Genomic DNA, 24,053 nt, shown 5'->3' with positions numbered 1-24,053 from the left:
CACGGGGGGCCCCTACGTAGCTTCAGGAGGGCAGTTGGTCATCAGAAAGACCACCTGAGCACCATCACCTCTGTACTTTACCCTGTGCCTCTCTTTCTGAGTTGTATCCTTTATAACAAATGAGTAATCCTGTGAAGTGTTTTCCTGAGTCCCTGTAAGCTGTTCTAGCAAACTGCTGAACAAGGAGAGGGTCACAAGAACCCCAATTTATAGACAGTCAGTCAAAAGCATGGGTGGCAGTCTCATGGGACTGAGCCCTTAACCCATGGGGTCTGACACATGGTTAGTGTCACAGTTGAATGGAATCACTGGACATCCTGCTGTTGTTGGAAGATTTGGAGAACTGGTTGTTGGCGTGAAAACCCCCCACGTTTGGTGGCAGAATAGAAGTGAATCATGCTGCTCTTTTTTTTAGGACAGAGTGATGAACTTACAAGTCACACTGGAAACACAGTCTCTTCTTGATTTCTTTTCTGACAATGTGGCAGTGGATTTTTAGATATGACAACAAAAATGAAAGCAACAGAAAAAATAAATTGGGCTTCATCAAAATTAAAAACTTTTTGTTCACAGAGCAGACACTATTGAGAAAGTGAAAAGATGGGCTACAGAATTGGGGGTGGAGAATACTGCAAACCACCCAACTGATAAGGACCCAGAGTGTATTAAAAACTCTTGCAACAAACAACTCAATGTAAACATGGGCACATTTCTCCAAAAGATACACAGATGGCCAGTAAACCTATGCAATGATGATGGATGTCATTAGTAATGTGCATTAGAACTACAAACTAAAATGACAGACACTTCACACCAAGATGGTATAATAATTAAAAAAAAACAAAAATCACTAAATGTACTAAATGCTACTGAATTATACACTTTAAAAGGTTAATTTTATATTATATGAATTTCACCTCAAAACTTTCCTGGGTGTTTTATCCCACAGCATCCTATTCTGTAGCATGGTGACAGTATTTACCTTGCAGCCGCTGTCTCCTCTGACTGGTCTGTACCAGCTCTGCCCGCTTGCCTCCCCAGGGCGGGGGGGGGGCGGAGATGGCCCAGGGGAACACTGCTCTCCAGGTCATCGGGTGGGCTTTGTGTTGGGGAAGCTCCAATGTCAGTCATTTTAGGATTTCCTATTTGGGTTGGTCCAATTCCCTATAAAAGGCTCTAAAACTCTCCATCGAGAGGTGCAGCCACACCTGCTGGCATCTGGGGGCTGAGCTGCAGGAGAGAACACAGATTCCTTTTTTAATTAATACAGAAGTTTAACGAAAATTTAAAAGGCAATAAGTTACAAGTTATCATATAGGTAGAAATAGTCTGAGCACACATTTTGAAGTGTTTATTTTATAAAAGCTTACACGGCACTACCTGGGACTGGACTAGACGGCACTTCGTACAAACTCACCGACAAGACGGAACACGTAACAGAGAAACACAAAGACAACGTGACCAGCGGTTAATGTTAGAGGACCTGCTTTCCTGGAAAGCGAAAGATATTAAATATACGACGGCATAAAGAACACTTCGAGCCGGGAAAACCAAATTTGCAGATTTAAAAACCATGATAGAGTTCACGTTTGGGAGAAGAGTTCACTTAAAATTATAACTCTTTTCTTGATCTTCAGTAAGCATTAAGATCGTGCAAACTCTCAGAATAGCTAAGCACACATCACTGGTATCCTCTCCACACTTAGTTGAGAGCGAAACCACTGTCCCGGTGACCAGGGTCAATTCCCATGCTTCCTGTGTGGTGTGGCATGTCGTTGTCACTGCTAGTTTGTGGGCTGGCTGGGGTGATTCTGTTTCAGCCACGGTCAGTGAAAACTCTTATTAAAAGTCCTGCTACCAGGACAGCAAAAGCTAAAACTACAGCCGCCCCACGATACAAAATCAGCTGGGTCCCCGTCAAGACCTCCCTGATGGTGGCCACCCCACACGAGCTGTTCTCCTCCACCAGCTGCATGGTCTGGCTCTCAGGTCGGATGACGTCAGGTAGAATCACCCCATCGGCTACCTCTTTGTCTAGGATGGACAGATCTGTTTGCAGAGAAATTTCCCTGAGTAAAGGGCATTCCTGAAGGTGACACGAGCCTACGTTGTAAATGGTTTGTTACATGTGGGGTTATTAATTAAGCACGTCCCAGAGGGGAACACAGAGTTGGCCTCCCAGTTAGAAGGGCAGAGACAAGCTACACTGTGCAGGGAAGCAGAAGCTCATGCACCGAGTTCCGGGCGTGAGAACCAGAGGAATCAAGGACCCTGGAGAACAGCCCCCGTAAACTTAACCTATTGCGGTGGGCACGGCCTCTTTCGTCCCTCTCAGCCCAGCTCAAACCTGTGCCTAAACAAAGCGTCACAGAGGTAAAGCAAGTGCGGTCAAGCGAGGCCAGTTCACTGCTGTTAAACTGTGGTTAAGCTCCCTCGGAAACTACACTACAGGTGACAGCATCGTGCGCGGTCTTGCTTGGTCCTGAAAATGCCAGTGACAGAACACCACACTAGAAACCACTATTCTTCGCCCCAATATCAGCTCACAAACATGGCATAAAAAGCCACTTGTTGCCATAGTTGCAAACATATTTTTTGCACTGTGGCCTTTACTGCGCCTAAATCCCGATAAAAGGAACAAAGTCTAAAGATAAATGGTGCAATCGCCTAAGGGGTAGTTTATGGTCCAACTTAACGTCCTGTACACTTCATTCACTCCAGCAATCACACTGAAGGGAGGGAGGACATGATACGTCACCGTAAGGAAAGGCAGAAGAGCTGCGAAACTCGAGGGTGGTCAAGACGCAGACAGTGGCGGTTTGCACACCTCAGCTCCTCCTCACGGCTCTTTGTCCAGGACACCTCCGCTCGGCCGACCTCCCACCCATCTCCTCTCAAACCCTGACACAGTCAGCAGGGCTCACACTTCAACACAGAGATGCCCAGAGGGTCAGGATCCCGGTCCTCAGGCCGCAGGACAGGTTCTGCCCCCAAGAACTTCCCTGATCACAGGCACTTAGCATTTTGCATTTCTTAGGAAACCATGGACCAAAACATGCTTTTTAAGACGCCTAAAACTAGACAACAGATCAGGAAAAACAGGAAACACTACTGCTTTTCTAAGACTACCACACCAAAACAGCAGAATAGTTTCTAAGCTAATTCTCTTTTTTTCTGGCTGAGCCCTGCTTAGTAGATATTAAATTAACTCCACATTAAGAGGAAAATGTGCTGACACAGGATTTCCTTTTGCCCCCAACTCTCACGTTGGATGCATTTCACTAAACAAAGTGCGTCATGCTGCCAATGGATTTCTTACCATTTTCACCCTGGAAGACTCCTTACCTGCCCTGGGATCAACAGGCTCCATCTCTAAGAGGACCCGCCCTCTCTGACCTGCTCTGCCACTCTGTTCCAGATTATCCTCCAGATAGATGGACACCAAGTAGAAGAGGGTTTGAAAGAAGACACAGAGAGTCAGTCCGGACCAGAGACCTGTGGGTGGGAAACAAGTATCCATTCAGATTTTCTGCAGTCCCCCTCCTGGCATCACTAACATTCCCCCGTAACTACTGTATCCACAGCGTAGACTGCAGCTTACCCTAAAATTTTAGATAATTATGGACCAGGATCAGACTCAAGCTTACCACTGACCAGGTTTGATTCCAACTCTAGTGGGAACCCACTGGAAGGCTTTAGATGGGCGTGTGCATGTACCTGTGAGGCCTGATGTTTCTAGAAGCCCACTTTGAGAACCATCTCTCCAATTGCTGTGTCCAAGAGATGACTAAGAAACATTGTAAACATTGCCTGTCTCCTCATGAGAAGAAACTATTTAAACCACTTAAATATCATTGTGTAACAAAGTGGATATAAAATACCCATTCACATATGAATAACTGCACTACAAAGCCAGCTGTCGAGGCTTGAGTTGGAACCCAGTATAAACTGGGAATTAGTCTGCTAACCTGTTCACATGTCTGGGGCCCCACATTGGCAAGGGGTCACTGAGGCTGGGCCTCCCATGGACTCCTGGCCATTTCACGAGTTGAAAAGCAGATGGATGGACAGTTTATACCCTTTGATGGACTGATTCCATTCCTAGGAATCCAACCTCAGGAGAGACTCAGGAATGTCGTTAATATTCATAGACCTGGGATGCTCGTCACAATGTTATTTAAAAAAGGAGCAACTTAACAACATCGCTTATTATTAGAGAAACGCAAATCAAAACTACAATGAGGTGCCACCTCACACTGGTCAGAATGGCCATCATTAAAACGTCTACAAATAAATGCTGGAGAGGGTGTGGAGAAAAGAGAACCCTCCTACGCTGTTTGTGGGAATGTAAGTTGGTGCAGCTACTATGGAAAAAAGGAGATTCCTCAAAAAACTAAAAATCGAGTTGCTACATGATCCAGCAATCCCACTCCTGGGCATATACCCAGACAAAAGTGTAATTCAAAAAGGTACATGCACCCCAATGTTCACAACAGCACTCTTCACAACAGCCAAGACATGGAAACAACCTAAATGTCCATCAGCAGAGGAACGGATAAAGATGTGGTACATATACACAATGGAATACTACTCAGCCATAAGAAAGAATGAAATAATGCCATTTGCAGCAACATGGGTGGACCTAGAGATTATCATACTAAGTGAAGTCAGTCAGAAAGAGAAAGACAAATACTATATCACTTATATGTGGAATCTAAAATATGACACAGGGCTTCCCTGGTGGCACAGTGGTTGAGAGTCTGCCTGCTGATGCAGGGGACATGGGTTCGTGCCCCAGTCCAGGAAGATCCCACATGCCGCGGAGCGGCTAGGCCGGTGAGCCATGGCCGCTGAGCCTGCGCGTCCGGAGCCTGTGCTCCGCAATGGGAGAGGCCACAACAGTGAGAGGCCCGCGTACCGCAAAAAAAAAAAAAAAAAAAAAAAAGAGTCATGGGGCTTCCCTGGTGGTGCAGTGGTTGAAAGTCCACCTGCCGATGCAGGGGACACGGGTTCGTGCCCCGGCCCGGGAGGATCCCACATGCCGCGGAGCGGCTGGGCCCGTGAGCCATGGCCGCTGGGCCCGCGCGTCCAGAGCCTGTGCTCCGCAACGGGAGAGGCCACAGCAGTGAGGCCCGCGTACCGCAAAAAAAAAAAAAAGTCATGTACCAAAATGTTCATTGCAGCTCTAGTTACAATAGCCAGGACATGGAAGCAACCTAAGTGTCCATCAACAGATGAATGGATAAAGAAGATGTTGCACATATATACAATGGAATATTAGCCATAAAAAGGAAAGAAACTGAGTTATTTGTAGCGAGGTGGATGGACCTAGAGACTGTCATACAGAGTGAAGTAAGAGAAAAACAAATACCATATGCTAACACATATATATGGAATCTAAAAAAAAAAAAAAAAAAAAGAACCTAGGGTCAAGATGGGAATAAAGATGCAGACCTACTAGAGAATGGAATTGAGGATACGGGAAGGGGGAAGGGTAAGCTGGGACAAAGTGAGAGAATGGCATGGACATATATACACTACCAAATGTAAAATAGCTAGCTAGTGGGAAGCAGCTGCATAGCACAGGGAGATCAGCTCTGTGCTTTGTGACCACCTAGAGGGGTGGGATAGGGAGGGTGGGAGGGAGGGAGATGCAAGAGGGAAGACGTATGGGGACATATGTCTATGTATAACTGATTCACTTTGTTATAAAGCAGAAACTGACACACCATTGTAAAGCAATTATACTCCAATAAAGATGTTAAAAAATAAAAAGTACTAGAGGAAAATATAGAAAAAACGTTAAAATCCTATTGTAGCAGTTCTTGCCAGAACAACAAGAAAAAGGCAAAAACACTAGAAAGGAAGGAGTAGAACTATTTCTACTTACATGACATGCAATTACATTTGGCAAAACTCTCAACCATTTTTGTTGGGAACTTTCAGTAAAGCAGACTCCATGGATACTACCTGAACATGATTTAAGAAGACATGCACACATGTTTGTTAATGTATGTGTGTTTACATTGTGTGTATATATGTATGTCAGCCCCCAATCCAGCATGCTATTTAGTAGAGAAACATCAGAAGCACAATCTCTGAAGTCCTGAACAAGACAAGCATTTCCACTATTACCACAACAATTTATTATTCTACTGGAGGCTTTAGGCAGGAAAAAAACCAGTGGTGTAACATCTGATAAGGAGAATATAAAGCTATTTGTACACAATATGATTGTATACCTGGAAAAGCCGTGAGAATCAACTGTATACTACTCAAATAAGAGGAATTCAGAATTTTAACAAGCTACAAAATTCACAGACAGTAATTAACAGCCCTCAAATATACCAACAACAACCACTTAGATTACAGGATGGAAGGGAAGGCCTTGTCTACAATGGCCACAAGAGGATAAAATGGGGATAACCTTAACAAGAAATGAGCAAAAGCTTTACAAGGAAAATGATAAAAACTATACTGAGCAGAGGCTAACATTTCCAAAATGTTCGTCCAGTATTTGAACATAAAAGCTGAGGGTGGGACTTCCCTGGTGGTCCAGGGGTTAAGACTCCACACTCCCAATGTAGGTGGCCCGGGTTCAATCCCTGGTCGGGGAACTAGATCCCACATGCCACAACTAAAGAGCCCACATGCCGCCAAGAAGACACGGTGCAACCAAATAAATTAATAAATATATATTTTTTAAAAAGCTGAGGATGTCAGAGGAGCACCCATTTTATAAGAACACAGATGGCCTCCAGGCCGTAGACCACCAGGCAGGTGGATTTCAGAGTTGGCTCCCGAGTCTTTTGGCAACAGTGCATTTATTCTCTGCAGAGAGAGGTCTACTGGTCCTATCTTTTTTTTTTTTTTTTTTTCCCTTTTTTTTTTTTTATTAGTTTCTGCTTTATAACAAAGTGAATCAGTCATACATATACATCTGTTCCCACATCCCCTCCCTCATGCATCTCCCTCCCTCCCACCCTCCCCATCCCACCCCTCCAGGCGGTCACAAAGCACCGAGCTGATCTCCCTGTGCTCTGCGGCTGCTTCCCACTATCTATCTACCTTACGTTTGGTAGTGTATATATGTCCATGCCTCTCTTTCCCTTTGTCACAGCTTACCCTTCCCCTTCCCCATATCCTCAAGTCCATTCTCAAGTAGGTCTGTGTCTTTATTCCCGTTTTACCCCTAGGTTCTTCATGACTTTTTTTTTTTTTTAAATTCCATATATATGTGTTAGCATACGGTATTTGTCTTTCTCTTTCTGACTTACTTCACTCTGTATGACAGACTCTAGGTCTATCCACCTCATTACAAATAGCTCAGTTTCGTTTCTTTTTATGGCTGAGTAATATTCCATTGTATATATGTGCCACATCTTCTTTATCCATTCATCCGATGATGGACACTTAGGTTGTTTCCAGCTCCGGGCTATTGTGAATAGAGCTGCAATGAACATTTTGGTACATGTCTCTTTTTGAATTATGGTTTTCTCAGGGTATATGCCTAGTAGTGGGATTGCTGGGTCATATGGTAGTTCTATTTTTAGTTTTTTAAGGAACCTCCATACTGTTCTCCATAGTGGCTGTACCAATTCACATTCCCACCAGCAGTGCAAGAGTGTTCCCTTTTCTCCACACCCTCTCCAGCATTTATTGTTTCTAGATTTCTTGATGATGGCCATTCTGACTGGTGTGAGATGATATCTCATTGTAGTTTTGATTTGCATTTCTCTAATGATTAATGATGTTGAGCATTCTTTCATGTGTTTGTTGGCAGTCTGTATATCTTCTTTGGAGAAATGCCTATTTAAGTCTTCTGCCCATTTTTGGATTGGGTTGTTTTTTTGCTATTGAGCTGCATGAGCTGTTTATAAATTTTGGAGATTAATCCTTTGTCAGTTGCTTCATTTGCAAATATTTTCTCCCATTCTGAGGGTTGTCTTTTGGTCTTGTTTATGGTTTCCTTTGCTGTGCAAAAGCTTTGAAGTTTCATTAGGTCCCATTTGTTTATCTTTGTTTTTATTTCCATTTCTCTAGGAGGTGGGTCCAAAAGGATCTTGCTGTGATTTATGTCATAGAGTGTTCTACCTATGTTTTCCTCTAAGAGTTTGATAGTTTCTGGCCTTACATTTAGGTCTTTAATCCATTTTGAGCTTATTTTTGTGTATGGTGTTAGGGAATGATCTAATCTCATACTTTTACATGTCCCTGTCCAGTTTTCCCAGCACCACTTATTGAAGAGGCTGTCCTTTCTCCACTGTACATTCCTGCCTCCTTTATCAAAGATAAGTTGGCCATATGTGCGTGGGTTTATCTCTGGGCTTTCTATCCTGATCCACTGATCTATCTTTCTGTTTTTATGCCAGTACCACACTGTCTTAATTACTGTAGCTTTGTAGTATAGTCTGAAGTCAGGCAGCCTGATTCCTCCAGCTCCGTTTTTCGTTCTCAAGATTGCTTTGGCTATTCGGGGTCTTTTGTTTTTCCAAACAAATTTTGAAATTTTTTGTTCTACTTCTGTGAAAAATGCCAGTGGTAGTTTGATAGGGATTGCATTGAATCTGTAGATTGCTTTGGGTAGTAGAGTCATTTTCACAATATTGATTCTTCCAATCCAGGAGCATGGTATATCTCTCCATCTATTTATATCATCTTTAATTTCTTTCATCAGTGTCTTATAATTTTCTGCATACAGGTCTTTTGTCTCCTTAGGTAGGTTTATTCCTAGATATTTTATTCTTTTTGTTGCAATGGTAAATGGGAGTGTTTTCTTGATTTCATTTTCAGATTTTTCATCATTAGTGTACAGGAATGCCAGAGATTTCTGTGCATTAATTTTGTATCCTGCTACTTTACCAAATTCATTGATTAGCTCTAGTAGTTTTTCGGTAGCATCTTTAGGATTCTCTATGTATAGTATCATGTCATCTGCAAACAGTGACAGCTTTACTTCTTCTTTTCCAATTTGGATTCCTTTTATTTCCTTTTCTTCTCTGATTGCTGTGGCTAAAACTTCCAAAACTATGTTGAATAAGAGTGGTGAGAGTGGGCAGCCTTGTCTTGTTCCTGATCTTAGTGGAAATGGTTTCAGTTTTTCACCATTGAGGACAATGTTGGCTGTGGGTTTGTCATATATGGCCTTTATTATGTTGAGGAAAGTTCCCTCTATGCCTACTTTCTGCAGGGTTTTTATCATAAATGGGTGTTGAATTTTGTCGAAAGCTTTCTCTGCATCTATTGAGATGATCATATGGTTTTTCTCCTTCAACTTGTTAATATGGTGTATCACATTGATTGATTTGCGTATATTGAAGAATCCTTGCATTCCTGGAATAAACCCCACTTGATCATGGTGTATGATCCTTTTAATGTGCTGTTGGATTCTGTTTGCTAGTATTTTGTTGAGGATTTTTGCATCTATGTTCATCAGTGATATTGGCCTGTAGTTTTCTTTCTTTGTGACATCCTTGCCTGGTTTTGGTATCAAGGTGATGGTGGCCTCGTAGAATGAGTTTGGGAGTGTTCCTTCCTCTGATATTGTTTGGAAGAGTTTGAGAAGGATGGGTGTTAGCTCTTCTCTAAATGTTTGATAGAATTCGCCTGTGAAGCCATCTGGTCCTGGGCTTTTGTTTGATGGAAGATTTTTAATCACAGTTTCAATTTCAGTGCTTGTGATTGGTCTATTCATATTTTCTATTTCTTCCTGAGTCAGTCTTGGTAGGTTGTGCATTTCTAAGAATTTGTCCATTTCTTCCAGGTTGTCCATTTTATTGGCATAGAGTTGCTTATAGTAATCTCTCATGATCTTTTGTATTTCTGCAGTGTCAGTTGTTACTTCTTTTTCATTTCTAATTCTACTGATTTGAGTCTTCTCCCTTCTTTTCTTGATGAGTCTGGCTAATGGTTTGTCAATTTTGTTTATCTTCTCAAAGAACCAGCTTTTAGTTTGGTTGATCTTTGCTATCGTTTCCTTCATTTCTTTTTCATTTATTTCTGATCTGATCTTTATGATTTCTTTCCTTCTGCTAACTTTGGGGGTTTTTTGTTCTTCTTTCTCTAATTGCTTTAGGTGCAGGGTCAGGTTGTTTACTCGAAATGTTTCCTGTTTCTTAAGGTGGGATTGTATTGCTATAAACTTCCCCCTTAGAACTGCTTTTGCTGCGTCCCATAGGTTTTGGGTCGTCGTGTCTCCATTGTCATTTGTTTCTAAGTATTTCTTAATTTCCTCTTTGATTTCTTCAGTGATCACTTCATTATTGAGTAGTGTATTGTTTAGCCTCCATGTGTTTGTATTTTTTACAGATCTTTTCCTGTAATTGATGTCTAGTCTCATAGCATTGTGGTCGGAAAAGATACTTGATACAATTTCAATTTTCTTAAATTTACCAAGGCTTGATTTGTGACCCAAGATATGATCTATCCTGGAGAATGTTCCATGAGCACTTGAGAAAAATGTGTATTCTGTTGTTTTTGGGTGGAATGTCCTATAAATATCAATTAAGTCCATCTTGTTTAATGTATCATTTAAAGCTTGTGTTTCCTTATTTTCATTTTGGATGATCTGTCCATTGGTGAAAGTGGGGTGTTAAAGTCCCCTACTATGATTGTGTTACTGTCGATTTCCCCTTTTATGGCTGTTAGTATTTGCCTTATGTATTGAGGTGCTCCTATGTTGGGTGCATAAATATTTACAATTGTTATATCTTCTTCTTGGATCGATCCCTTTATCGTTATGTAGTGTCCTTCTTTGTCTCTTCTAATAGTCTTTATTTTAAAGTCTATTTTGTCTGATATAAGAATTGCTACTCCAGCTTTCTTTTGATTTCCATTTGCACGGAATATCTTTTTCCATCCCCTTACTTTCAATCTGTATGTGTCTCTAGGTCTGAAGTGGGTCTCTTGTAGACAGCATATATATGGGTCTTGTTTTTGTATCCATTCAGCCACTCTGTGTCTTTTGGTGGGAGCATTTAGTCCATTTACATTTAAGGTAATTATTGATATGTATGTTCCTATTCCCATTTCCTTAATGGCTTTGGGTTCGTTATTGTAGGTATAGTCCTTCTGTTGTGTTTCTTGCCTAGAGAAGTTCCTTTAGCATTTGTTGTAAAGCTGGTTTGGTGGTGCTGAACTCTCTCAGCTTTTGCTTGTCTGTAAAGGTTTTAATTTCTCCATCAAATCTGAATGAGATCCTTGCTGGGTAGAGTAATCTTGGTTGCAGGTTTCTCTCCTTCATCACTTTAATTATGTCCTGCCACTCCCTTCTGGCTTGTAGAGTTTCTGCTGAGAGATCAGCTGTTAACCTGATGGGGATTCCCTTGTGTGTTATTTGTTGTTTTTCCCTTGCTGCTTTTAATATGATTTCTTTGTGTTTAATTTTTGACAGTTTGATTAATATGTGTCTTGGCGTATTTCTTCTTGGATTTATTCTGTATGGGACTCTCTGTGCCTCCTGGACTTGATTAACTATTTCCTTTCCCATATTAGGGAAGTTTTCAACTATAATCTCTTCAAATATTTTCTCAGTCCCTTTCTTTTTCTCTTCTTCTTCTGGAACCCCTATAATTCGAATGTTGGTGCGTTTAATGTTGTCCCAGAGGTCTCTGAGACTGTCCTCTGTTCTTTTCATTCTTTTTTCTTTATTTTTCTCTGCATCAGTTATTTCCACTATTTTATCTTCCACCTCACTTATCCGTTCTTCTGCCTCAGTTATTCTGCTATTGATCCCATCTAGAGTATTTTTCATTTCATTTATTGTGTTTTTAATCGATGCTTGATTCATCTTTAGTTCTTCTAGGTCCTTGTTAACTGTTTCTTGCATATTGTCTATTCTATTTCCAAGATTTTGGATCTGGGAAATAGAATCTTGGATCAGCTTTACTATCATTATTCTGAATTCTTTTTCAGGTAGACTGCCTATTACCTCTTCATTTGTTAGGTCTGGTAGATTTTTATCTTGCTCCTTCACCTGCTGTGTGTTTTTCTGCTTTCTCATTTTGCTTATGTTACTGTGTTTGGGGTCTCCTTTTTGCAGGCTGCAGATTCGTAGTTCCCGTTGTTTTTGGTGTCTGTCCCCCGTGGCTAAGGTTGTTTCAGTAGGTTGTGTAGGCTTCCTGGTGGGGGGGACTAATGCCTGTGTTCTGGTGGTTGAAGCTCGATCTTGTCTTTCTGGTGGACAGGTCCACGTCTGGTGGTGTGTTTTGGGGTGCCTGTGGCCTTATTATGTTTTTAGGTATCCTCTCTGCTAATGGGTGGGGTTGTGTTCCTGCCTTGCTAGTTGCTTGGCATAGGGTGACCAGCACTGTAGCTTGCTGGTCGTTAACTGAAGCTGGGTGCTGGTGTTGAGATGGAGATCCCTGGGAGATTTTCGCTGCTTGATATTATGTGGAGCTGGGAGGTCTCTTGTGGACCCGTGTCCTGAAGTTGGCTCTCCCACTTCAGAGGCACAGCATTAACTCCTGGCTGCAGCACCAAGAGCCTTTCATCCACCCGGCTCAGAATAACAGTGAGAAAAAGTAGAAAGAAATAATTAGTAGAAGAAAGAAAGAGAGATTGAAAGAAAGGAAGAAGGGAAGTAAGGAAGGAAGAAAGAAAGGAGGGAGGGAGGAAGGATGGAAAGAAAGGAAAGAAAGGAGGGAGGGAGGGAGGAATGAAAGCAAAAGGAAGAGTGAATGGAAGAAGAGAGGGAGGGAGGGAGGAATGAAAGAAAGAAAGACAGGAGGGAGGGAGGGAGGGAGGGAGGAAAGAAAAAGAAAGTGGAAAGAAGAAGGGTGGGAGGGAGGGAGGGATGGAGGAAAGAAAAAGAAAGAAGGAAAGGAGGAGCGGAGGGAGGGAGGAAGGGAAGGGAGGAAAAAAAGAAAAAGCAGGTAAAGTAAAATAGAATAAAGTATGAAATATAGTAGCGTTATTAAAATTAAAAAGTAATTATTGAAAAAAAACACGGACCGAAAGAACCCTGGGACATATGGTGGAAGCAAAGCTATACAGAGAGAATCTTACACAGAAGATTACACATACACATTCACAAAAAGAGAGCAGGGGGAAAAATCAAAAATCTTGCTCTCCAAGTCCACCTCCTCGATTTGGGATAATTCGTTGTAAAAAGAGGAAAAGGGCGAAAAGTCTGAAATCTTGCTAAGTCCACCTCCTTAATTTGAGATTATTCGTTGTAAAAAGAGGAAAAAAAAGGGGGGGAAGTCTTAAATCTTGTCCTCAAGGTCCACTTCCTCAATTTGGGATGATTCGCTGTCCATTCATGCACTCCACAGACGCAGGGCACATCAAATGGACCGTGGAGCTTTAATCCGCTGCCTCGGAGGCTGCAGAGATTTCCCTGTCTCTGCTCTCACAGCTCCCGGGTCTCAGCCTTGGACCTGGCCCCGCCTCTGCGCGTAGGTCGCCGGAGGGCGTCCGTTCTTCGCTCAGACAGGACGGGTTTAAAGGAGCCGCTGATTCGGGGGCTCTGGCTCACTCAGGCAGAGGGGAGGGAGGGGAATGCCCTCTCCTCGTGCACCAGGCAACAAAAGGGAAAAAAGTCTCTTGCCTCTCCGGTAGCTCCAGACCCTTTCCCCGGACTCCCTCCGGGCTAGCACTAACCCCTTCAGGGTCTCTTCCTGCCGCCAGCCCCAGACCTCTCCCTGCGCTCCGACTGAAAGCCGATACCCGAGCCTCAGCTCCCAGCCCCGCCCGCCCTGGCGGCCGAGCAGACAAGTCTCTCGGGCTGGTGTGTGCCTGAGGGCACCGATCCTCTGTGCCAAAATCTCTCTGCTTTGCCCTCCACACCCCTGTTGCTGTGCTCTCCTCCGCTACTCCGAAGCTTTCCCCCTCCGCCACCTGCAGTCTCCGCCCTCGAAGGGGCTTGTAGTGTGTAGAAACCTTCCCTCCTTCACGGCTCCCTCCCACTGGTGCAGGTCCCGTCCATATCCTATTGTCTCTGTTTATTCTTTTTTTCTTTTGACCTACCCAGGTATGTGGGGAGTTTCTTGCCTTTTGGGGGGTCTGAGGTCTTCTGTCAGCGTTCAGTAGGTGTTCTGTTGGAGTTGTTCCACGTGTAGATGAATTTCTGATGTATCTGTGGGGAGGAAGGTGATCTCCGCGTCTTACTCTTCCGCCATCTTCCTCCGGCTCCTACTGGTCCTATCTTGAGATGAAACCCAGGAGGGAAGAATTTCCCTGAGGAAAAAACAAGGTGTCTGGAAAACAGAATCTGCCTCAAATACGTCCCCTCACTGACCCCCAACAACAGGAAACCGGATGCTGAGCGAGACCCCCTTAATGAGTGTAACAAAGAGCACCTGAGTGGGTGCAGAGTTTGCTGGAGATGATGAACGCTCAGATAAACGCCACAGCCATCACACACTCTCAACTCCTCTCCCCTGAAAGTGCGATAAACCCCACTTTCTACAAGACGAGAGAGATTACAGAGTCGGAGCTGGTAAGACTTGGTAGCGTGACTGGGGCCGGGCTCTTGACCAGGGGACTGAACCAGGAAGGGGCCAGGAACCAGAGGTGATGGTGTGACCAACAAGGAACACCTGGGCAGCCAAGGGCTCAGGCTCCAAGTCAGGCCCCGAGATGAGAGCTGAGAGCCCTGGGCCTTCCAGGGAGGAGAGTGGGGACAGGTCAGCAAGAGGACCCTCGGGCAAGGCCTGCATCCCAAGAGTGTAAGATGGAAAGGGTGCCAAAGGACAGAGAGGAATAAAACCCAAGAGCCTGGGGTGAGCTCACAACAAACGGGGATCTGGCCTGTTTATCTTCACATTCCCCAGATTCCAGCACCACCCAGGGCCAATGCACACAGGTGCGCAGTGAATCTTCAGGATGAATGAGGGAATCATAAACCTAAGAGACATGCATTGCAGTAAAAGAGAGGCTCTGGGGGCATCTGGGTTCAAATCCTGTCTTGTCACGTACTGTCTGCGGGACACATTACTTCACCTGTTCAGGCTTTAGCTTCTCCAAGTGTAAAACGGAGCTAACAGGAGATCGCATCTGATGTCATCATAAATTTGAGTGACTTAATTTACATAAACGGTTAGCGTATTTCTGCAAAAGCCCTTCATGAAAATTATCTCACATCCTGTAAACTATAGCTTTACATTATTTTTTAACTAAAAATAAAACTGCTCTGTAATGACATATGGGAGTAGTGGATATATGTATATGTATAACTGATTCACTTTGCTGTACACCTGAAACCAACACAACATTGTAAATCAAATATACTCCAATAAAGACTAAAAAAATAAAAATAAAAGTACTGCAGGAGAATACAGAAAAATGTTAAAACCCTATTGTAGAACAATAAGGCAAGAAAAAGACCTAAAAGCCATTACAATTGGAAAAGGAGTAAGACTTTCTATTTATGTATGACGTGACCCTGTATATAGAAAATTCTAAAGAATTCATACACACAAAAATACTAGTGCTAATCAATGAATTCAGCAAACTTATAAGATCAACACACAAAAATCAGCTGTGTTTCAATACACCAGCAAAGAACAATCTGAAAAGGAAATTAAGAAAATAATTCCATTTACAGTAGCATCCAAGAGAATCAGATATCTAGGAATAAATTTAACCAAGGAGGTCAAAGACTTGTACAATGAAAACTACAAAACACTGATGCAAGAAATTAAAGACCCAAATAAATGGAAAGACGTTCTGTATTCATGGATTGGAAGACTTGATATTTTTAAGATGGCAGTATTCTCTCCAAAGCAGTCTAACAGGTTCAGTGCAGTCCCGCTAAAAAATTCCAACGGCCTTTTTTACAAAAATGGAAAATCTAACCCTCATAGTCATATGGAACTGGAAAGGGCCCTAAATGGGCAAAACAAAAAAACTGGAAAAGAACAAACTTGGAATACTTCGCTTTCTAATTTCAAAACTTACTGCACAGGAATCTAAAATACACAAAGGAACAAAATGAACATATCAAGGAACAGAAACAGACTCGTGGTTCCCAGGGTGCGGGGCAGGGATGGACTGGGGGTCCGGGATTAGCAGATGCAAACTATTATATATAGGATGGATAAAAAAGGCCCTACTGTAGAGCACAGGGAACTGCATTCAGTATCCTGTGATAAACCATAATGGAAAAGAATATGGACGATTGCCTGGCCAGGGACCCGGTCCGAACAGTCATCATCAGAACGTCGGGCAAAGACCGAATTGAAATCTTTCCCTCGAGAATGGCACAGACCATCATGAGGGCTCGGTTAAAAGGAGCACAGACAGGTCGAAACCTCCTAAAGAAAAAATCTGACGCCTTAACTCTTCGATTTCGACAGATCCTTAAGAAGATAATAGAGACTAAAATGTTGATGGGTGAAGTGATGAGAGAAGCTGCCTTTTCACTTGCTGAGGCCAAGTTCACAGCAGGGGACTTCAGCACCACAGTAATCCAAAATGTAAATAAAGCCCAAGTGAAGATTAGAGCAAAGAAAGATAACGTAGCAGGTGTGTTACTTTGCCAGTATTTGAACAGTACCATGAAGGAACTGACAGTTATGAACTGACTGGTTTAGCCAGAGGTGGCGAACAGTTGGCTAAACTGAAGAGGAATTACGCCAAAGCAGTGGAACTACTGGTGGAACTAGCTTCGGTGCAGACTTCCTTTGTTACTTTGGATGAAGCTATTAAGATAACCAACAGGCATGTAAATGCCATTGAACATGTCATCATTCCCCAGATTGAACGTACCCTTGCTTATATCATCACAGAGCTGGATGAGAGAGAGAGAGTTCTATAGGTTAAAGAAAATACAGGAGAAAAAAAAGATTCTCAAGGAAAAGTCTGAGGACTTGGAACAACGGAGAGCAGCTGGAGAGGTGATGGAACCTGCTAATCTTCTGGCTGAAGAGAAGGATGAGGATCTTCTCTTTGAATAATCTTTCCTGCTCTGATTCTTTCAGAAGGCCTAACATGGCATCATTTTAATTCACGGTGTGTAGGTTTGGTGTGTGTGGCTATTTAATTTTTGGCCTAAGAATTTCACCAGTTGTAAAATTCCCTGATGTCTGTTTATGGGATTACCTTTGCAGAATCATAATTCAGCAACCATTTATCACCAATGAGATTTGTAGAACCTGCCCAGAAACTTAGAGAATTTATTCTGCGAAGTGTCACCCTACTCCACTTACATGTCTGTTGCAAGTGACCTGCTTACCAACATATTAAGAAATTCCCCTTAGGAAACAGCAGTGGTCTCAGGCCTACACATGTAGGCCAGCTACTGCTGGAACACCCTTTGTTCCTACTTGCACACCATTGTCTGAGACTGCTGCAACCATCCTTGTGTTAGTTACTGTGGGACTTCTCAAACATTATGAAAACCTTCACTTATTCTTCCTTGAATAACAGGTCTGTCTTGTCTTTCAATGGAAACAGTTCTGCCAATTCAAATGTGACGATGGTAATATGCAGTAAAATGATTTAAAAATGAAAAAAAAAGAATATGAAAAAGAATGTCTATATGTGTATAACTGCGTCACTGCTGTACAGCAGAAATTAACATTGTAAATCAACTATACTTCAATAAAAATTTTTTAAAACTTGTATAAAATAGATAAGAAGAACCTGCTGTATAAAAAAATATAATTTAATTTAAAAAACAAAAACTTACCGCACAGCTACAGTAATCCCAACAGTGCAGTACTGGCGTGAGCTGGACATAGAGACCAATGAAGCAGAACAGAGTCCGGAAATAAACCCACACGTCTCTGGTCCACTGATTTTCGACAAGGGTGCCAAGACCATTCAACAGAGAAAGAAGTTTTTCAACAAACTGCGGTCACCTTGTCTAGGTGATTCTAGTCACGGCTCAGGACTAAGCTAATGCATTACGACCTCAAGGAGCTGTTCCAAGCCATCATAGGGGATCACAGCTTTCACAGTACTTACCCCAAATGGAATAATTGTGTAATTACTTAATCTTGGTCTCATCCTGAGGGCAGGGTCATGTTTATTTTCTTCAAGTTGACATTTCCAGTGTTTTTGTATACTGAATACACAAATTGTTTTCATATACCAAAGGGAGAAAATCATTTTTCCTATTCCACACGGGTCACTTTCCAGACAACTGCTTTGTATCTCAAGCAGTTTATCCTAACAGGACAAGTGAGATGTAAGGTAAGTCACCAAGGAATCAGATACATATCTATTATCCCATGATTAGCAGCAAACATCAGAGATGCTCCAAGGGGAAAACTAAAAACATAATAACCAATGGCATTCAGGAAAGCACACATCTTTTGTTTTCCTGCACCTCTCAGGACCAAAACCAGTCTTGCAGTCATTCAGGTGTCATCATCACATCAGGTCAGAACACAACCTGGTATTTCACAGCTCTGAATACAGTCACATACCCTATCTCAAGACAGGGACCACACCTTACGTAAGAGATAAAGGAGAACATTTGCATTCTAAAGTTATGTTAAGGGACTTCCCTGATGGCACAGTGGATACAACTCTGCGCTCCCAATGCAGGGGGCCTGGGTTCGATCCCCGGTCATGGAACTAGATCCCACATGCATGCCACAACTAAGAGTTCTTATGCCGCAACTAAGGAGCCCATGGGCCACAACTAAGGAGCCTGTGAGCTGCAACTAAGACCCCACAAAACCAAATAAATAATTTTTTTAAAAAGTTACGTTAACAACAACTACAGCAGTTTTCATCCAGAAACCCAACAAGTAACAACATTTAAATCTCTATTTAAAAATAGTTCATAAAAGCATAGTTTTAAATAATGTAGAGGTTTCATTGATGGAAGTCTCAGCAGAAACTAGTCTGATATCATGGCTGAAAAATATTAATCCAGTGAGGCTTCAAAAATGCGCAGACGGCTTCCCTGGTGGCGCAGTGGTTGAGAGTCCGCCTGCTGATGCAGGGGACACAGGTTCGTGCCCCAGTCCGGGAAGATCCCACATGCTGCGGAGCGGCTGGGCCTGTGAGACATGGCCGCTGAGCCTGCACGTCCGGAGCCTGTGCTCCACAATGGGAGAGGCCCGCGTACCGCAAAGAAAAAAAAAAATGCCCAGAGCCAGAGGGGTGATGACTGTCTTGCTCTCTGTCACATTCTTGCCACGGCCAGTGTCCAGTCATGGGCACCACATCTTCAGAGTGAGTGTGACACAGTAGAAGGAATCCCTTGGGAAGAAAAGCAAGATGGCAAATGGACCCAAAAATCATGTCATGAGGACTAATTGCTGAAACCAGGAAGAAGCCTCAAGGGATGATTCCAGGGTTTAGCACAAGAGTCTTCAAATACCTGTAAACCTAGAGAAGGTTAGCCAGGAGATGGACCTTCTAGAGGTCAGAGTGGACTCCGAGGTAGCACGGCCCACCTTGGAGGTGTCACCACGTAGCCAGGAGTCACACAGAGCATCCAGCCCCAGATGAAGTAGGGGAGGGTGGCTAACTCAGGCCTCCCCCACTTGAGATGCTACACTCTTAATTAACCAGTCTGTCCCTCAAGTGGCTGTGACTGCTCGAAGCAAGAGCTCCCTCTTTTCAGAAATGTAACCATGGGCATTCAATTCAAAACTAGACACACAGGGCTTCCCTGGTGGTGCAGTGGTTGAGAGTCCGCCTGCCGATGCAGGGGACACAGGTTCGTGCCCCGGTCTGGGAAGATCCCACATGCCACGGAGCGGCTGGGCCGGTGAGCCGTGGCTGCTGAGCCTGTGCGTCCAGAGCCTGTGCTCCGCAATCGGAGAGGCCACAACAGTGAGAGGCCCACGTACCGCAAAAAACAAAACAGAACAAAAACTAGACACACAAAACAAGATCGTGCTGCATATAGTACACAGAGGTAAAATCACTGCAAATACTCACCACAAGTGCATCAAACAGATGAAAGGGAGCAAAAATGGGCATCACTTGGCTCACAAGGGACACAATATCTCTGTTGGAGAAAAAGAGTCAGTGACCCAAAACTTACAGTTAAGTGTAGCACTAATCACCTGCTGGCTGGACGAAACTGCCAGAGTGACCGACCAGTCAACTCAGTCCACATACTACTTTCCTATTTGATAAAATGAGGACACGATAAAACCTCACTAACTTCAATGTCACCAGTTAGAATTTAGGTCGAAAGGGACGTGGGCTAGGCTGCCACGACAGAGCCTAATTCTTAAAAGTTCTGTTGATGAGTATAAAAATGTGAGGGTTGGTTACAGATGAATTGGTTTGCAGGGCAGAAATAGACACAGATGTAGAGAACAAACGTATGGACACCAAAGGGGGAAAGTGGTGGTGGGCAGGGGGGTGCTGTGATGAATGGGAGACTGGGATTGACATATATACACTAATATGTATAAAATAGGTAATAACCTGCTGTATAAATAATAAATAAAATAAAATTCAAAAAAAAAAGTGAGGGTTGGGAAGAAAAAGCAGCAGGTTTCAGCCTGTGAAGGGTAATCTTCCCCTGTGGCTAGGAGTCTTCCTCAAAAATGCAGCTGGAGGCCAGTGTTCAAGGTAGAGAAAACATCTGCCTCCTCAGGGATGCCCTGAGCTCTGGCGGCTGTGCTGGAAGGTCTGTCTGGCGAGGGCCTCGCGTGGGGCTTGGGGGCCTTGCGTGGGGCTCAGGGGCCCTGGAGAACGACTCAGCAGAGTGGCGGTGACCGCAGGCCTACACCATGGAGCCAGTGTGGATGCAAAACACACAACAGACAGCAGTGCTCCCCCCAGAGCTCTGGCCTCTCTCCCCTCGGCCTGAGGGGAAAACCGTTAGCCAGCAGGTGCCACCAACTCAGGCAGAGCCCGCAGGTAACCCTCTCACCAGAGCAGTGACCTCCGCGGAGCAGACCCAGGACGGCAGCGTCAGCTAACCCTGCACTGTCTCTACTAGTCAAAGTGAAAACGTGGTCCTTCCTTCACAAGTATAAACATTAAACCAACATGCACCAAACACTGAAGAAAATCAACAACACAAACAAAACACCAAAATGAGCAGGCAGAAGAGCTGATGCAAAAGGAAACAGAAAGAATACAAAGAGAGAAACTTTTAAAAATTATAATTCCTATTCTTAGAAATATTCATAAACAGTAGGCATTTAAGGAAAAAGAGCAGTTGGGAAAATTAACTGGAAATGAAAAATATGAACACTAAAATACAGCATTCCACTTAAAGACTGGGTAATGAAATGGACATGGCTAGAGACTAAATTTTAATGGTAAATCTGAGGAAATATCCCAAAACACAGGTAACCACAGAAAAGACAAATGTCAAATTAATCCATAAATTCTATCATATATCTAAATTTCCTAGAGCTAAAGAAAAATCCACTGCTTGAGACTGAAAGTCTACAAAGTGCCAGGCAGAATCAAAGATTCACCTGCACCTAAGCATGGCCAAGGACAAAAAGAATATCTGAAAGGGACTTCCCTGGTGGCACAGTGGTTGAGAGTCCACCTGCCAGTGCAGGGGACAGGGGTTCGAGCCCTGGTCCAGGAAGACTGCACATACTGCAGAGCAACTGGGCCCGTGCGCCACAACAACTGAAGCCCGCGTGCCTAGAGCCCATGCTGCACAACAAGAGAAGCCACCGCAATGCGAAGCCCACGCACCGCAACGAAGAGTAGCCCCCACTTGCCACAGCTAGAAGAAGCCCGCGCGCAGCAACGAAGACCCAACGCAGCCAAAAATAAATAAATTTATAGAAGAAAAAAGAATATCTGAAAGATTTCCAGAAAAATAAAATTTCTGGGACTGACAGAGAGAGGCAGGCCCATTGTCTTAACCCCTCTGGGCCGAAGTGCCTTCCCAGGCAGTGCCTGCTGAGTAATTTAATTTAAGGAGACATAAACTTTTAAGAAACTCTTCTTTGGGAATTCCCTGGGGGTCCAGTTGTTAGGACTTGGTGCTTTCACTGCTGTGGCCCAGGTTCAGTCGCTGGTTGGGGAACTAAGATCTGCAAGCTGTGTGGCCAAAAAAAAAAAAGAAGGAAAAAAAAAAAACTCTGTCGGGCATTGGCTGACTGCGGAGATAGCAGACACCACACATGACAAGGAACACAGTCTCTGTAAAAACTGGTTTAGAAAAGTCACCAAACGAATGGGAGAACTGCAGACGAGCAATGACAAAAAGCAAGAACGGCACTGCCTGGGGAGGGAGGAGAGCCTGGTTTCCAGAGTTATCACAGTACAATATTAAAAACGTCCAGTTCTTAAAAATTTACAAAGCATACAGAGAAACAGGAAAGTAGGGAAAAGGAGATTGTCACAACTGGCAAATATTGTCAGAGTTGACTTTCTCAGAACTATGGAAATTAACCAAAGGCTTGCAGTTACTTGGGGAGCCCATATTCAAGAAAAGTGGCTGAATCTTGGTAATGACAGCTCTGTGGTGTCATCCCCTGCTCCCAGCTCAGCAGTAAGCTTAAAGTAACAGCCCACACATACTTCCAAGGCTGGAGGTGGAAGAGTGGGTCAAACTCTTTTTAAGGCTCATTCCCAAATTATAGTTACTAATTCACAAAAGGCCACCTGTCTGGTGGCTCCTTAGAAGACCCCCCAAAAGGCTGTCTTTATTTCATCAGGCTCCAACTGCCCAGTGCAGAAGTTGACCTTTAGAAGGTTGTTTGTCAAAAATATTTACAGGCAGGACTTCCCTGGTGGCACAGCAGTTAAGAATCCACCTGCCAATGCAGGGGACACGGGTTCGAGCCCTGGTCTGGGAAGATCCCACATGCTGCGGAGCAACCAAGCCCATGCGCCACAACTACTGAGCCTGTGCTCTAGAGCCCATGAGCCACAACTACAAAGCCTGCATGCCTAGAGCCCGTGCTCCGCAACAAGAGAAGCCACCACAATGAGAAGCCCACACACCACAAAAAAGACCCAATGCAGCCAAAAATAAATAAATAAATAAATAAATTTATTTAAAGAAAAAAAATTTACAGGCAAATGTTCTAGTTGCTGCTTCCTGAGGCAGTGGAAACAGGACAAACAACAGACTAACCAACCAGCTTGGTAGGAAAGACTGGGGATGTGGGGTGTATCAGGGCTCGCTCTGGAAGCTCTGACATGTTACTGGGGATCTAGAAGGCCATGCACACGCCTAGGGCTGCACAGAGGCTCAAGAAAGGTCAGGGAAGAAAAAAAAAAAAAGGAAGACCAGGAAGGGCCTAAGCTCTCACCTGGGGCTGAACTTGAGACTCTGCACGAACAGGAAGTGAAAGTTAAGACCAAGCTGTAAACTGCCTGGCTGGGTGTTGAAGGTGAACCTGACGCATGTAGAGAGCCCGTCAGCAAAGACTGGGGGATGTTTGGGATGCAGACTGTCCAATCATTAGCTGACCTCTAAGCTAATGCAGCAGAGACTTCAGTGGCCACACTCAAAGAATACAGACCTTTACCGAAATAGTTCATAGAAGTCACTAAGCAAACAAGAGCATCGACAACAAGAACCTAGGGGAGGGGGTGAATATGATTTCCAGAATTGCCACATTATAATATTTTTAAATGTCTAGGTTTCACATAGAGAACAGACATGCGGTGGCCGTGGGGGAGGGGTGGAGTGGGAGTGTGGGGTTTGCAGAGGCAAACTATATAGGATGGATAAAAAACAAGGTCCTGCTGTAGAGCACAGGGACCTATAGTCAAATTTTGTAACAACCTATAAGGGAAAAGAATCTGAAAAAGAATATATTTATATATGTATAACTGAATCATTTTGCTGTACAGCAGAAATTAACACAACATTGTAAATCAACTAGACTTCCATTAAAAAAAAACCCAAGTCTAGTTTTCAACAAAAAATTATATGAGTCATGTACAGGGTGAAAAAAGGAATAAATAAAAATTGTCTCTGAGGAAGCACAGACTTTGGACTCGCTAAAACAGACTTTTAAATCATCTATTTCAAATATATTCAAAGAGTTAAGGAAAACCATGTCTAAAGAACTAAAGGAAGGTATGAGAATGATGCCTCACCAAATAGATAATATCAATAAAGAGACAGAAATTATAAAAAATAAAAACCGTGGAGTTGAAAAATCCAAAAAATAATTATGAGATATTCACTAGAGGGCCTCAAC

The 24,053-nt window shown here is 43.4% G+C and overlaps 1 protein-coding gene and 1 pseudogene across 2 annotated transcripts in view; one reads left to right on the top strand and one right to left on the bottom strand.

The window, feature by feature from the left end:
- Positions 1-1,816: 1,816 nt before the first annotated feature.
- The window catches only part of SLC47A1 (solute carrier family 47 member 1), a gene marked incomplete at both ends in the record, with an annotated part of 52,296 nt that continues 30,059 nt past the window's right edge, over positions 1,817-24,053 (bottom strand). Inside the window, 6 exon segments of the mRNA XM_079725549.1 lie at positions 1,817-2,069; positions 2,706-2,778; positions 3,346-3,495; positions 18,167-18,294; positions 19,842-19,848; positions 19,851-19,915. Coding sequence (XP_079581675.1) covers positions 1,817-2,069; positions 2,706-2,778; positions 3,346-3,495; positions 18,167-18,294; positions 19,842-19,848; positions 19,851-19,915 — 676 coding nt within the window.
- Positions 16,101-16,898, top strand: LOC307067450 (V-type proton ATPase subunit D-like; annotated as a pseudogene). The gene has a single exon. The product of its transcript is annotated as a V-type proton ATPase subunit D-like (transcript).

Source organism: Hyperoodon ampullatus, assembly GCF_949752795.1.
Source record: "Hyperoodon ampullatus genome assembly, chromosome: 19".
NCBI classification, from domain to species: domain Eukaryota; kingdom Metazoa; phylum Chordata; class Mammalia; order Artiodactyla; family Ziphiidae; genus Hyperoodon; species Hyperoodon ampullatus.
This window is presented reverse-complemented; position numbering and strand designations above follow the sequence as displayed.